Below are 16120 nucleotides of genomic sequence, written 5' to 3' on the forward strand. Positions count from 1 at the left end.
AATATACAAAATCCATAGTTTCATATAACGCCAAATTTCCTATTTTGAATTAAAATGAAAGCAATTATTATGTTAAAACTGAGTGTGAAATACACACAATTGTAGGATTATTAAGATGATTTCTCATAAAGCAGCTTTTTATCCACTTGGCAACAGCCCCACTCCCTCAGTTCAAAGTTTACAGTGAGGTTTGTATTTGACTGAATGCATTAAAAATAATTTGTAATATCATTTTTGCTGAAATGAAAGCCCTTTTGAGGCAGATCCTGTATAACTGGGGGCCACTTCTTGTTGCCTAATGGGCAAAAAAATCTAGTTTTATAAAATTGTAGGTTTAAGACTGGATATGCTGTTATAGTCTAAAGCGAGAGATCTGCCAAAAGCTGCCCCACTATACCTGAAATCAATCTACACTCCACTTTTTAGGGTGGATGTTTCCTTTAAAGATTTTTACCTGCAAACTGGCGCGTGCTCTGCCGCTGCGGTCGAGGAGATGACAGATTGACGTCATCGGGACTGACGCAGAGCGAGCCGTGGTAGCGGAGAGGCACAGCAGCAGCAGCAGCAGCAGCAGCATCATCCCAGCTAACAAACAGTACCTCACCTATCTCCCACCACCAGCGAGGTGTTTTCTCACTGAGCATCCTCCAAAAATAACGGTAGGGACACCAGCGAGAGCACCGGCTAAATGGTGTTATTATGAACACTAAAAAGCGGTTTAGACCTGGCCCTTGATAGTGTTTACGCCGTGGTAGTCGCAGTAATTCCACTTCGTTGTGGTTTGGTTGTCATTGTGAGGTTAGCAAAGCTAGCTGGGTTAGCTATGTATTGAATGCAACCGAACAGGTGCTCAGTTTCATCACTAGCTCCACAGTGTACATTGCAAAATTGCTATACGCGGGCACTGCTTTGCTATTTGCTGTGAAGCAACTGCACTCGGTAGATGTCATGCCCTAAAGTGATAACTGATTGTGATTTATTATGCAGCAAGAACCATACCGTAGATGCGATTTCCCATTGAGGAAGTGAGGGTAGTTGACAGTTAGCTGCACCTACTCATCTTCCTGGCTTGTTATGTGACATACTGCTATGTTATTTGACATAACTGTAGCCAAGCTTTTGTCAGTTGTCATACACTAACATTATTTGCTTTGCTTCCACATGCTGAAGTGTTTACTCTCACAAATAACATTAAAGCACCAGTTTAGGAAACGTTCATGAACAATCTTCAATTACAAAGAAACATACAACTGCATAACTTGTCATGCATTAGGAGTTCATTGTTTAAACATGAAGTGTACACTTTAGTAAATGTACGTGTTGAATACTGTTTATGCCATTTTTAGTTTAACCATAACCCTCTTTTCACCTGTCCACAATCAAAGACACAGGTAAAAGGTTTGTGCATTCTGAGAGACAATTTTACTATTAACATGTCAACCACACAAGAGTGGGTGGTAAGAATAAAAGTCTCTATCTTCACATATGTAACTGTATATTGCGATATATTGATATATATTGTAATTACTGAATTGCAGCATTACCCACAGAGGTGTAATACACTCAGAGATATTACATGGGTAGCTACCTGGATATAAACAGTATGGCAAAATCTCACAGTTTACGTTGTCCCACAGTATATATTGTTATATTGCTCAACCCAACAGGCAATATACAAACTTTATTATAGGTTTTTACAAGTTATCTGTCTTCAACTAAGAAAGGTAACATATACCTGCAACAATCACCTTTATCATACACTGTCATGTCTCGTTTAGGGTTTTGCCAACTGACAACAGTTCATTGCATGGGGCCATTCACAGGAAACTTTGGCAACAGGGTGTAAAATGTTCAGTTACCTTATTCCCACGATCCATTGCAGTTCCATTCTCTTCCATTCTCCCTGCTTATCATACTGTGTGGGCTCCCCATTTCGCCCGTCCCTTCTATTTTGTGTTTCCAACCCTTGTTCCCTGCTACCCTGTTCTCTGTTCTGCTTTCCCTCCCCTCCTCTCATGGTCCACCCTGTTTTCTCCCACTGCCACAGAGATAAAAGATAAGATGGCCACCTCCTCCTCCACTCTGGAAGAAGACGAGAGTTTGAAGGGCTGTGAAATTTTTGTGCAGAAGCACAACATCCAGCAGATCCTCAAAGAGTGCATTGTGAACCTCTGCATCGCTAAGCCTGAGCGTCCTATGAAGTTCCTGCGGGAGCATTTTGAAAAACTGGAGAAGGTTGGTGATAACAAAGTTCTGTGTTTATATGAGTTAGGACTCTATGTCTGTGTCTCTTTTTATAATGTGGGGTTCTGTGTAGCCTGATTTTTTTATGTGGTGAGCTTGAAGTTGTTAGTTGCCATGCACTTTTTAACCTGAGTATATGTGGCAAATGTTCATTGCAGTGTGTGCCAAGTAGTGATTTCTTGTCAGATTTCTCAGATTTTAATATTTTCTCACCATACAGTTTATGTGAGTGGAAGAGTCTTTAAATAATACGAGTTAGACAATGTTAATATTGGCTCATTTATTAGGTGGAATGCTCTTTTAATATTGTGGATACTTGTGTGTGTGAAAATACAAATTTAATCGAGTGCGCTGGTATTTCACATGTACCAATTTATTTGATACATTTTATCTGCTCAACTGATGTTTGTGACACCATCACATATGAGCAGACAAAGAACATCCCAGCCAGCCACTAACAAAAAACAGACTGTGCTCAAACTGTTATAACAGAGCTTTCATTTTTCATCCTATAATGGGAGAATCCATTAGGGAATGTGAGAGGAGCACCCATAAAAGGGCAGTGTCCTGTTTGCAGGCTGAGGGAAGAGACTGTTTGTATCTGCCTGTCTCTCTATCTGCCTGTCTGTCTGTCTTTCTGTAAGAAGAGAGACAAAAGACAAGACATTCATTAAAACTAACAGCTACAAAGGGGAGAGTAGGCTTTCGTGAACAGAGGGAAAAGAAATATCATAACTAGAAAACAGGTTAAAACAGGGGCAACCTCTGTAGCACATTCCCCGTGGCCCAGAAACAACATGACTGCTCAGCCTGTAAATGTGTGTGTATGTGTCTCTTTTCAGCGACTGTGTTGACTCCAGCGTGCACCTTCATATAGTGGCAAGATGTTTTCGTGTGTTTAGGAGGCACACTATACTGTCGGTTTTAAGAAATGCACTGACCAAGATTGTCAGTTTTTTTCTGCCTTCTATGAAGTATCATAGGGTTTACAGTTTTTATTAGTTACACCTAGCTAAAACTATATGCAATAAATTCGACCTTCATTAAGGTTATAATGTTCAATCTGTGGATTGACGGTGATTCAACTTCACGGTGCTGTTGAATTGCGTTAAAAAGACAGGTGTTTCTATTATTTTGTCCACCCCATTAATTGTTTTATTTATAACAGAAACACTGTCTGTATAATGCAAAACAGTTCAACAGCACCTCAAACTATATCCTCCAATATGATCATACAGTCGAATCAGCATCTCTTTTAGACAGTTTCAATGAAATCTGAAGTTTATGACCTTCATGAAGAGAGGATTCATTGCAGGACTGTTGTATAAGACTGCATGATTTTTAGGTGTACCTAATAAACAGACAACTGAGTTTACAGATAAATTGTTATTGTGCCTAAAATGCAAGTTAACCTTAAAACAGGCTGTCTCAGGATTGAGCCTAAAAGGATGTTCTTTTCTGATGCTTGGCTTTGATCAAGCAGAGATGCAGATGGATAGTTCGCTCATGAGTGGATCACAAGATTTGTTTGGTTGAACAATGGGCTCTAGTCTTAGACTACCGTTACAAATAGATCATAAAGGTGTATGAGGTGGCGCTGTAGGCTGTTGATGTTGGCCCTAAGATAATTTAAGCCTTGGAAAGAAGTCTCCAACAAGAAAAGTGATTGTGAAGAAACATCAGATATAGGGCGACTCAAGCTCACCATCCCGATGCCTTGAGGAGGGTCTCCATCCTTGCTGCAGTGTTTTGTGTGTGTGTGTGTACGTGTGGTAGCATGTGAGAGTCATCTGATTTGATCAGTTTTTAGAGTGACACATTTTCCGCACCTTTTGTTTTTCTCAGAAATCAAAGGTTTCATTATGTTATTACTTTACCTGCATGTTCAAGTGAATTACATTTATTCATTTGTTTATTCAGTAACCTGTCATTTATTTATCCAGGAAGACCAATCATGTTTATTTACAACAATTTGCACCTGCAATATATCAAGCCAAGGTTTCAGGAGAGAATGCACCAGAAGTTTTAAGGTCAAGATCAGAGTGTTCTTTTTTTTCTTGTGTGTCCTGCACTTGATTACGTGTATGCAACTCAGTGATCTCACAGAGCTCTGTGGTCAAGGAGACCGTGTTGAATTAAGCACAGCATTGATGGTGGAGCTACTGCTGTTAGTTTGGACTGTAATGCTGCATAGTCAGAGAGGCAGCATGAATACTAATGGATGTGATAGAGCTCGGCAGAAGCAATACAGTAGCAAGTTGTGAGGGATTCATGCTGTAAAATGACATACACTGCACACCTTCCCTGTGTGTATCCCATTTTGATAATAAATGAGCCTCAAAGATTTTCTTTTGTGATCAACACCTTCTTGTTAAGAAATTGTGTTGTTTGAAAAATAGGGTTAAATATTTCATGAATGTGCTCATGTTCTGGTACAGTGATGTAATGTGCTTACATCCTTATAGAGAACAGGGTATGAAAAATCAATTTATATCCGAGGACTTATTACGTTGTCAATATAGCTAGCACAGATAAATAGAGTATCGTACACACGCTCTGGTGTCCAAAGGCACCTGTTCAATCTTTATAAGTGGCTGGGGAAGGATAAATACATTGTTATTGGTGAAAAATAATCTTGCATGTGACATTCTTCACTCTCTGCAATGCATAGCCATCACACCCTTTGCAATAAGTTGATTTATGTAAGCTGTTGTGCTCAGTCTTGTTGCTTATGCTGCAACAGCTACATTACAAGTATCACAGTATCATCACTGCTGCTTCTTACATATAGCATTTAATCAGACCCCATTTCCTCATGTGCATCCACCTGTAGAGTCTTATTATAGTGGATTGGTGGAGGTGGAAATGTTTTTGTTGTTTTTGTCACTCCTCAATCATCTGCTGCAGCAAACATCAACGATTGCCATTATAAAAAATAATTTAACTAACAGTTCCACATAACATGTCTGTTTACATGACTGGAAATATTATTTTGATTATCTAGAGGAAATGGGTTTGCTTCAAGACAAAGTGCACCAATATCAAGAGGACACATATCTCGAGGACACCTCCTATACAAGTAATGTTTTCACTGTATCAACTTTGAATATTTTAGGAATTGTTCTACCACTTGATTCATGCCATTTTAGGCTCCCATCTTGCACTTACACTATAAATGTGTGTTTACACATGCACATAATGGCACTATAATAATATGTTCTTATTGCTACTTGTGCTCCTGTCTATGGGTCAAAGTTCTGGATTACAACAGAAACTTTTAAGGCAGTCATGTTGTTGCATGGTGTTCAGTGAAATCACTTGGTGTATATTTACTTGGAATAAAAAGCTCCAGGCTTTCAGTCCTTTTAGGCCCACAGTTGCCCAACACTATTCTAGTCGAGCCGTCCAAATCTGTTCTTGTGTTGTGAGGTCAGTCATTTGTAAAATTGAAACAGGCCATTTATGTTTTTGTGGTGTCCCAGTTATTTAAGGAGCTTATTGTGCTCCTTTCCCCCTGCACAGGGTAACTTTGAGGACAGTATTTGGTTCAACAAGCTATGTCCATTTAATCTGGATTTAGGACTGCAGACTAAAGATCTTATTTTCTGAATTTCCTATTGTTGGTCTCAAGCTTTATCAGTGTTCTACTGCTCAAAGTATTCATCTTAATGTCTTAAAATATTTTTTTTTCTCAGATCAAAATACATAAGTTGATTTTTAAATGCAGAACAACATCCTGAATTTCAAGAATTCAAATAGAACAGGTCGTCAGATCTTGTCCCTGACTCTGGCAGTCTTTCAGAGGAGGCATCTTTTGCTCTCAAAACAAAGAGAAGAAAAAAATGCACCTTTGTCATCACATTTCTCCTGTACTTCACCCTCCATGTTTGTGTGTGTGTTTCTCTGTCGTCTCTCACAGCCATTTTCATCAGCACTCGTCGCCCACTAGAGGCAGTAACCAAGGCAACAGTAGAGGATTGTTAGACTGTAGTCTATCCTGTGTTCAGTCAGCCCCTTTATTCACAAAGTTTATTCCTTCTGTCCTTTCATATGTTCAGCTTTTTCTGTGTGCCAGTTAGATCACCAGGGTAGTCTTTCTAACCTCATTTCATATCTGCACAGGATCCATTTCATACAGCTCTCACAATCTTATCTGGAAAATCTCTTTTCTCTGTCTCAGTTCCTCCATCGTCTGCATTCACAGTTCTTTGATATCTTTTTTTTTTTCTGTCTTCCTTCCTTTTCTTTCTTTCTTTCTTTCTTGTGTCTCTCGCCTACACACACACACACACACACACGCATGCACACACACACGCACGCACACACACACACACACACACACACACACACACACACACACACACACACACACACACACATACACACAGACACAAGCACAAGCTCACTAAATCATCAGTCTGACTAGTTTGTTTTTAACTTTTGTTTTGATATAATAATATGTCTCTGGTCCCCAGCCGGTGTTGTGAATGGGAAAATAACAGGCGTCTCGCTCCCTTTCATCCTGCCTATTTATGCATGGTAATGACGCCTTTGATCTCTACAACAGTAGCTTCAGATGGGTGTTCTCATCTCTGTATCTCTATCAGCTCAGCTCAGTGTGTAATTGCTGAGAAGTGAACCTTCATTTTCGGCATACTACACTGTAAAAAGGCATCATTCATGTGACACCTTAGCCTTAGTTTTTAAAGTATTCCAACATAGCTATCTTTCAAAAGATGTTCTCTATTTTTTTAATATGTATTATTCAATTTAAATTGGCTGCATAGATGGATGTTTACCTTACAGTGGAATATCTGTAATTAGGCAGTAAGTTTCTTGTTAATACAAAAGCTTATTGTAGGAGATTATAGCAAATGGATGGCTTTGAAACAGTGGTTAGAATGAATTTCTAATACACAGTGCTCATTGTTGCAGTCCTTTTTTACCACAATCATGTGCGTAATAAGTGAACATTCCTGCAGAAGGCTATTTTAGATGGTAAAATGAATGTGGCACTAATCCAGAAATGGTGACTGGATCTTATCAGTCTGTATCATCACAGATCTGCTAAAAAGTGCCAGGACTGAATGTGTGAGTGTGGATATGTCACTCAGTTTATCAAGTGGGCAGCTGCCACCGCAGATGTTTTATTGAATTAGGCACATTGCGTGTTCACAAGGCTCAAGGCCTTGCCTGGCCACATTTATGAAAATTTTGACTTGAATTTTGACATCCTGCTTCCTTTTGTAGCACTGTGTTACTATAGCAAATCTATCACGTATTACATTTATATCCCCACCCCTCTCCTCTTTCTATTACTTTCTGTGAGAACATATTTGATTACATAAGAGTTTTCACTTCAGCTATTTAGAAAGTCAACACTGATATGCCACCTGCACTGGGAACCAAATGTTCAGCGCATGACAGCCATCACTCCTCAACTCCATCTGTATGTGTTTGGTGCTTGGACATGAGTCTAAGCGCCACATTTGAGTGAGTAATGCTGCGGCACTCTTCTGTGATCTCAAATTGAAACTCATTGCAATGTGCTGTCCCTCATTAATTTCCGCTGACAGTTTTAGCATCTTATAGTTCATTCCTCCCTGTTTTGTTTTAAATGAACCCTCAAGGACTGTTCCTCGTCTGCCATAGAACAGCTGTGGAAAGTTTTCAATAGTAGCCACTTTCTGCAAAAGGTTGAAAATACTGAAAACTTTTGATAGTTCAGTCTGTGGTAAATTATTTAGAGGAATCTGAACATTGCTGTTGAGTTGTTTGAATATAACTTTTCACTGTTTTGAGCATCACAAACACAATTCCACTCACTTCCACTGTATTGTCGGGGGAGATTTTTCAGTAGCAAAGAACAAAAGAACTAAATCGATCTGCATGGCTAGATACCACTCGTGCTTAGGTGGGAAAGTTTGTCTTTTTATGATTTGGCTGAACTGACCCTTAAATATTACCATTCACATTAACAGTGTGTATATCTGTTTGTGTATGTGTATATATGTTTGTTGTTGTGATTGTGTTTGATTAGCAGAATGCTGCCTGTGTTCTTTAAGCTCACAGGACTGTCATAAGTTTGTGTCTCATGCTTGATGCCTGTTTTTTTTTTGCAACTTCTACCTTATCCCTCATCTTTTCATTGCTCTCGTTTTTCCTCAGGTGTCATATCCATGCAGATTTTCATCCACTTTTGCTTCCCTTCATCTGTCTTTCTATCTAATACCTTGCTCTTATAGTGCATACTTTTACAGTTACAGTTACTTTTATAGTTACATACTTTTCTAATCTCCCATTTCTTTCCCTCTCTTCTCTACATTCATCTCACACATATCATTTGTTGACTGTCCCACTTAGACTTGCTTGATCTCTCCATGTTTCTATGGAACTGAAGAAAATACATCTCCATTTGAACATCCATTCAATGTTTTATGTGTGCGTTTAGGATACATTAAATAAGATTTAATCCTGTAGTTTTAGCAACATTTTATACATTTATGAACTCTCAAGTATGTATGTATAAACGGTAAACCTTTAGATAATCAGAAAAAAGCTCTACTCTCTACTATCAACTCTTCTAAACAGCAGAATTACCTACAGTTTAGGATTTATATCTGATCATGTAACAGAGAAAAGTGCTTTTAAATGGAATTATTTGTTATTTCTGAACTCCAGTAACCTTACTCTCTCCTCCTGTTTTATTGTTTTAAAGTCTAACATAATAACATCAGGGAAGATTGAGGATACAGAAGTGGTGATGTTTGTTTGTCTACATCTCTATGTAGGCCAGTGTTGTAGTGATTGTGTATTGTGCACAGCTCATCATAAAGCATGTCGAGTAAAACAAATGTAAGCTCTGGTGCATCAACTCTGTTTGTGAAAGATCCCATCATGTTGTATTATGGGAGAGTTCCTCGCTCTCTTTTTGTTTCTCTATCAGTCAATCAACCACTGTCTCCCCCTCCCATGTAAGATGAGAAGCCTTTCTTGGCCGCCAGCCATTCAGCTGTCACCAGGACCTATCATAACAAATCCGCCAGTCCCTTCAAAGGCCTGTGATTGACAATTTGTCGGGAGGGTTTGGTTGTTTGTTGAGTCTGCTGAGAGCATTTTGAGGAGAATTAGGTGTAGCTTTGATTATCTTCTGCTTTCCCTTTTGTTTCTTTTACATGGTCCCTGTCTTCCTCTTGCTCTACCCTGAGACCATCGATCTCTATTTGTATGCCAGTGTTGTGTATGTAATAAATTAAGTTCAGAAATTTCAGCTGAGTTCAGAATTACAAACAGTATGTTCTTTCAGAGTTTCGCATCACAAGCGTAATTAGTATCTCCAGCCTCTGTTTGTTCACTCATCACCACTATGCTGCGAGCATGGTATTCTGTCAAAATCAGCCTGGGGTGCAGTGACCCAGGCCTAAACCTCCTCTTCCCTTGCCCACCCTGGGCCCCTACAGGTAATTTGGACCCCCAGCCGCTGTCTCCACGGTGGTCCTTCTTTGTCCTCTTTCATCTGCCCGTTGTATCCTTCCACCTTCCTCTACTTGTGTGAGAAAAGAAAGATATGTACAGAAACTACACAGGATTTAAGCAAAAGATGTTTGCCTGGGCAGTTAACGGTGGAGTAGGCAATTCTAATTCATAGACTGTCGAATTCAGTGAATATCTCCTCACGGTCCACTTGTCTGTTTTGTGTGTATGTGCTGAAAAAAAATATGGTGTTCCTACACAGCTCTGGCTCTGTAAATGTGAAATAAACAAAGTGAATATGACCGACAATTCCAGTCAACACAGAACAAGGGAAAGAAGTAGAAGAGAGGGCTGGGCCTGGGCTGCACCCTTAATGACAGGCACACACAGTGGGCCGTGGAAACTGACTGACAGGGCCAGTAAAAACTTTGTTTGTTATCCCAGAAACTGTATTCTCATTTACGTGTGTTTACTACAGGCCTGATGCCGATGGGGCAATAAAGTTGTTCCTTACAAGTAGTTTAACTTATGTGTATTTTAGGGTTAAGATTTAGCTTAAGGTTGGAGTAAATGCTGGTTATGGGTTAAATGTTAGCCTGTAGGTTTGAGGGTTTAGATTAAAGAATTAATATAGCCAGCAGAGAGGCGCTACTTGGATAGCAAGCTAAATTTATGTGTGTTGCAACCGTAAAGAGAGTGAACATCATCGAACTTTCTGTCCATTGTGGTGCTGTAATGATGTGGAACAGAGTGATGAGTAGACTGTTAGCTCTGCTGGTGGATCTGCTCTCCATGCTTCATTACCTGTGTGTGTGTGTGTGTGTGAGTGTGTGTGTGTGTGTGTTTGTGGCAACTTGTTGGTTTTGGTTCACTCACATGCTTTCAGCCCTGGCAGTGGAGAGTGAAATTGTCTTCGTCACCGGGTTGGGACTACCTAAGGTAACCACTTGCGGTTGTTTGCTTTTCTCTATCTAATATCTTGAATTAACTTGATGGAAGAATGGATATTTTGATGTATTTGCGCTGCAAGCCCACTGATCCTCCTGATGAGTTGAATACTTTTGCGCTGACCGTGATGTGTGGTTGGGCTGATTAACTCTGGTTTGTTAGAGCTATTAGGATGAGAGGTAGTCATAACTTTTGTTCATATCTGATTGGCGTAAATTGGTTCAGGGAATGAACAACACAGGAGAGGCCCATTCTAATATGACTCATCATCCATAAATGAGTTGAAATTGGAACTGATAATGGTTTAATAATGGTTACTTTACACAGAGCAAGGTTGGATGGGATTGGATGAGTGTCATCTTTTGTCTCTGTCTTCATTCTTTGGGTTAATCCCTGACCTACAGTCACTGTGTCCCAAATGAAAGGCCACTTTTTACAAAGCTTCTGTGTCCTGCTTACGCCTGTGTCCTCTGTCTCCCCTCCTATCACTGCTCTGCTGTCTTTTCTCTCTGGCACCCAGCCGCTGATGATGACGCAGGGAGAGCAGAGGAGAGGAGGGAGAGAGAAAGAGGAGGACACACAGCAATAGCACTTATTCTAGAGTCGAGGATATATTAGTAAATAAATAAAATTTGTTGGCAGGATATTAAAGGTGTGCCAGAGGTGTTCTTTTGCAGTTGGAAAGATATTTTATAATATTTGAAATAGAAATTGCACTTCCACAGATTGCGATATGATGGCAAAAAAGTAAAATAGTTGCAAAAAATTGAATGAAATTAGGTTTTGCTTAGCTACTGTACATAATCCTGGAAATAATAAATTGCACTAAAGTGCTGGTGAATACACGTTGCAGCTGTTCTCAGCTCACCTTAGACTAATGAAGGCTCCTCTGTAGATACTTTTACACTTACGATTAAAAGTGTTTTTGTGTCCCTGTGTTTAAGCTCTGGGGACACAACAGTATGAGGACTTGTTGGAGCCAGACACAAAGTCTTCACTTCATGGCTGACCCTCTGACTTCAGAGGAAAGCACTGGGTGGGGCTGGAGATGAGTAAGGACCGAGAAAGACACTGCATGTTACAGTACAGTGTCGGGCACAAACAGGGAATGTATGTGACGATGATGTATCCCTATAGGATTGTTTGGAGCCATTTGCTGGTTGAAAACGCACAGGCATGCCATTTGGTCACAACAGAACTCTGTATTGAAGGGTGTGACGTTCTCCCTTCTGTGAACTGAATCACTATAGATGTGTTAGTGAGAGAGAAGGAGAGAGAGAGAGAGAGGGAGAGAGGGACAATCTGTCAACAGACGTCAGAAGTGTTGTCTGCGTGAATGTAGGAGCGTGAGCTTCCTGCTCAGACTCTCCACCAACTATTCAGGATGCTCACAGTACCCAGTTGTCATAGTGACAGGGGGGAAGCGAGAGGAGCCCGCTCATTGCGCCACCTGATTGTGAGTGTGTGTGCGTGAGAGAGGGAGAGAGAGAGAGGGAGCGAGAGAGGGAGAGTGAGGCTGGAAAGCAGAGACAGAGTTGCGCAGGAGAGATGGAGAGACAGGCTTTTTGCTGTGATCAGTGTTTTCATCAGTAGTCTTGTTCTTTAGCTGCTGTGTCGTGGGGATTGCAGACATTTTTCCACTCGCACTCTCTCACTCTCTCATTCACTGATTTGGATTCTCTGTTTACTTGCACACATACACTCAAACCTGAGTGTGCGCACACACACACACACACACGCAGACGGCAGTCGCTGTACTACTATGGCAAGATGCTGCTGTGGTGTGGCATGTGTGTCAGATGTGTATGAGGTTGGGATCCATGTGTGTTGATTCCCATGCACACTCTGACACACTCACACTTTGACTTGATGCCTGGTGCCTCTGACAGGCTGAGGGACACACAGCAGGCCTGACCAGGGGCCCTCCATGCCATGGTAAATACTACTAAATACTAACCTGTATGATCGCATAAAGGCAGGAGTGTGCAAGTTTTTTTGCAAGGTAAAGATGCTTGGTACCACCTAGTTTGACTGATCGTTAGTGACTGTTCTAGATAACAGCATGTGAACAGTGTTTGCTAGATTGTGAGTCCGACTTGTAGTTTGTCTGGAGTGAGGAGAGAGATGTGTTCATATATTTTATAGTTTATATATAACTGTGTTTGAAGTGCTTGAAAGAAAGGGAAGTGAGTGTTTCCTTTTGCTTTACTGACACTGTCTTCAGAGGATGTGGTGTGTTACCTGATTGCAGACCTTGCCACCTTGATTAAGCTCGATCTGTGAGTTCACCTCTTCCCCTGCAGTCTGCCTGTGCATGTGTTTGTGAGACGGCGTGTGAGCGTGCGTTGATGCTGCTCTCTGGCTCTGCCTCCCCTCTTCTCCTCCTCCTGGCTGTGTTCCCTCAGGCAGTGACTCTGCGTAAGCAAGATGTGTGTGTGTGTGTGTGTGTGTGTGTGTGTGTGTGTGTGTGTGTGTGTGTGTGTGTGTGTGTGTGTGTGTGTCTGTGTTGCCCTGGAGTATGTTTGCTTACATCTCCGAGTGTGTGTGTGTGTGTGTGTGTGTGTGTGTGTGTGTGTGTGTGTGTGTGTGTGTGTGAAATCTGCATTATCACAGGGCACAGCATCACTGTAACCTTAGGATGTAATGTGCATCAGAGAGACAAAGTCAGGCAGAAGAGGGTGTGAATTCAAGAGACTGTGACAAAAACATCATGAGATGGAAGGACTGAGTGAAAGTGCAAGCTGACTGCTGCCTTCCAGATGACTAACTGGCTGATGTTTGTGATCATCACAGCATTACTGTATCACTGTTTCCATTCCCATTACATTACTCTTTTACATTGTGCATTATGCAGATAGTTGAGGAAGAATGTGCAAATAAGTGCTGGGTTGTGAGGTCTGGATTTGACTGCTCTGTTTATCTCATTTTTCAGGTGATATGACAGTCTCCTCACTGTCACCTACTCTCTCCACCTCTCTCCCTGGTTCTCCATGTTTCTGTGGTCTTTCTGATTGCGTTGTCACAGGTTGTCTCTTTCTTCTTCTCTGTCTCTTTCTGTCCCTCCCTGAAGCGGCAGCAATTTCTGCTCTCTGCTCAAGGCATTCAGTAATCACTATGCTCCCAGCTGCTCCAGGTCTCCCTTTTTCTTTCTCCTTTCTCCAGGTTTGCAATTTTTGCTTTTGAGAGAAGTTGCCTCAGTACATTTAATAGAAAATGCTGGTACTTGTATTATACCAGGCCCTCCTAAATTCAAGTTTTATGAGGTCAGTGGAATGGTGACTTAATGGTGACGTAAAATAAGATATGTCTTCTTAAAAAGCTCACTTTTGTCTGTATTTGCTGTTGGTGGCATGCATGTGTCTCATTGTGAACAAGCGATTTCCTTAATTGATTGGTGTCCTTGTTAATGATCAATAGTTGTTCAAGTGTTAAAAGCTCATAGAATACAACTACTTAAATCATAGATTAATGAAACAAAAAAATTTTTATTCGTACATTTACATAATCTTAAATGACACTAAAAAGACTGAACAAAGGCTTCAACTAATGATAATTTTCGTTCTCTCAATGTTAAACGTTAAAGCCCAAGGTGACGTTTAAAGATTGATTGTTTTGTTTGACCAACAGTCGAAAAAGATATTCAGTTTATTATCGTAGAAAAGCCAGAAATCCATTCACTTGGGAAGATGGAACCAGATAATATTTTGTCATTTTTGCATGAAAAATACCTTCCTTGATGAATAATTATCCAAATTGCCAAAATAGTTTTCTTGTTTTCTGATTAGTCGATCCACTAGGCAATAGGCTTTTCTCGAGGACATGAAGCCTGACCAATATTTGTATGAATGTAACGTCTGCAGCGGTCCGATCTTCTGACAAACTCAAGTTTCTGGTTTTCACTACGTGATGTGTGCGTGTCTATCTGGTAGGGAAACAATTGTCTGTTGACTGTGTCTCCTTGTTGAAATTCATTAATAATCAATGAAGTAATAACATTTCTAGAACAAATGGAGGAGAATACAGTAAATTTTGTTTAGTGATTGGACCAAGAAAATCTGTACTATGTGCTCTTTTTCTGTTTATTTCTGTCTGTGGGATGTTTCTGTACTGCAGTGTCAGAGCACCACTTGTAGTTTCACTTTCCTGTCTTGAGTTTTGTCTCTGAGACACCTTTGTTTATTTCTGACTGCACAGTAGCAATGCAGTGAACCAGCAAATAGAAGAAAGGCTCGAAATATACTGAAATGTTGCTAAAAAATGTGTTTACATATGGTCACTGCACCAATATCTGTGGTGGTGAACAACACTGCTGTCAACTCAATACCTAATGTGCTATTAGACACACTAATTCACTCAAATAAAGGAATAAACACGCAGTGCAAGCAAGAGGACACAGATACAGCTATTGTTAGATCTACACATGTACTTTGCGGTGGATACCAGTTACCTTTGCACAACCTGTTATCCCATTGCCCTTGCCTCAACAACCCTACAGTGGTTTTATTGTGTACTTATGCTAATGTTTTAATCAATTTGCAATCAATAATTCATCACCTGCAGAGCGTTCTGCAGTTGAAACAACCGCCAGCCGGAGGCATCCTGTCTCCCCTTTGATGTCTTTATTCCTTGTTGGTCATTATCTGAGAGGAGGAGAGTACCTGGTTAAGCCTTCTTCTCTCTGCATATTCCATTTTTGATAGCTTCCACTTCATACTACAGCAGGCAGATGTCCAGACAGCGTGCACTCAGGACTAGAACGTGTCCACTGTGCTCTCTCTGAGGTTTATTCTCTTCTGTTATCTGACCTGGTTAGGGATCCACATGATGCTTGGTGTTAGACAGGGTGTTTGAAGAGGTTTGTCAGCCCTTCTTCATGTGATTGTTTGTGTGGTTGAAGAATAAGACATGCTCTCAGATGATTTTGTTTGTCTTGCCTGAAGCTACCATAGTAGTTGTATCTGTTGCCCTAAAATACGCCTTTTTTTACACATTGAAATAATTTCTCTAAGACGGACGCTGTTTTTATAGATGTTCTATCTGTTTTATTTTTCTCTCCCTCACTGTCTCGCCCTCTCCAAGCTTGTCCCTCTACCAATCTTGTCTCTTCTCTTGTTTTTACAGGAAGAATGCAAGCAAATCATGGCACGTCAGAAATCTAACAGCCAGTCAGATTCACATGATGATGAGGTTTCTCCCCCACCACCCAACCCGGTTGTCAAGGCCCGGCGCCGCAGGGGAGGGGTCAGCGCCGAGGTCTACACTGAAGAGGACGCTGTCAGCTACGTACGCAAGGTCAGTCTCGGAAGATGGATGCATAAGCAAACATCCGTGCACAGATACACACAGACGCACATATCCAGTACATGCACACGCTTAAGTATGCAAACTCATCAACATGTTTGCACACAGATACAGGCATAATGCATATTACACAGATGAATTCATATGTTGCTGT

The 16120-nt window shown here is 40.7% G+C and overlaps 1 protein-coding gene across 2 annotated transcripts in view; it reads left to right on the forward strand.

Moving 5' to 3' along the window:
• The first annotated feature begins 502 nt into the window (after positions 1-502).
• Positions 503-16120, forward strand: part of prkar1b (protein kinase, cAMP-dependent, regulatory, type I, beta) — a 64280-nt gene continuing 48662 nt past the window's right edge. Inside the window, exons 1-3 of one of the 2 annotated variants that reach the window (XM_056402043.1) lie at positions 503-659; positions 2048-2235; positions 15787-15957. In XM_056402043.1, coding sequence (XP_056258018.1) covers positions 2062-2235; positions 15787-15957 — 345 coding nt within the window. In that variant the 5' untranslated portion in view covers positions 503-659; positions 2048-2061. Of the gene's footprint in view, positions 660-2047; positions 2236-12195; positions 12601-15786; positions 15958-16120 lie in introns of those variants that run through there. The other variant, XM_056402044.1, reaches the window with a different exon arrangement.

This window comes from Seriola aureovittata, chromosome 17 (genome assembly GCF_021018895.1).
Source record: "Seriola aureovittata isolate HTS-2021-v1 ecotype China chromosome 17, ASM2101889v1, whole genome shotgun sequence".
NCBI lineage: Eukaryota > Metazoa > Chordata > Actinopteri > Carangiformes > Carangidae > Seriola > Seriola aureovittata.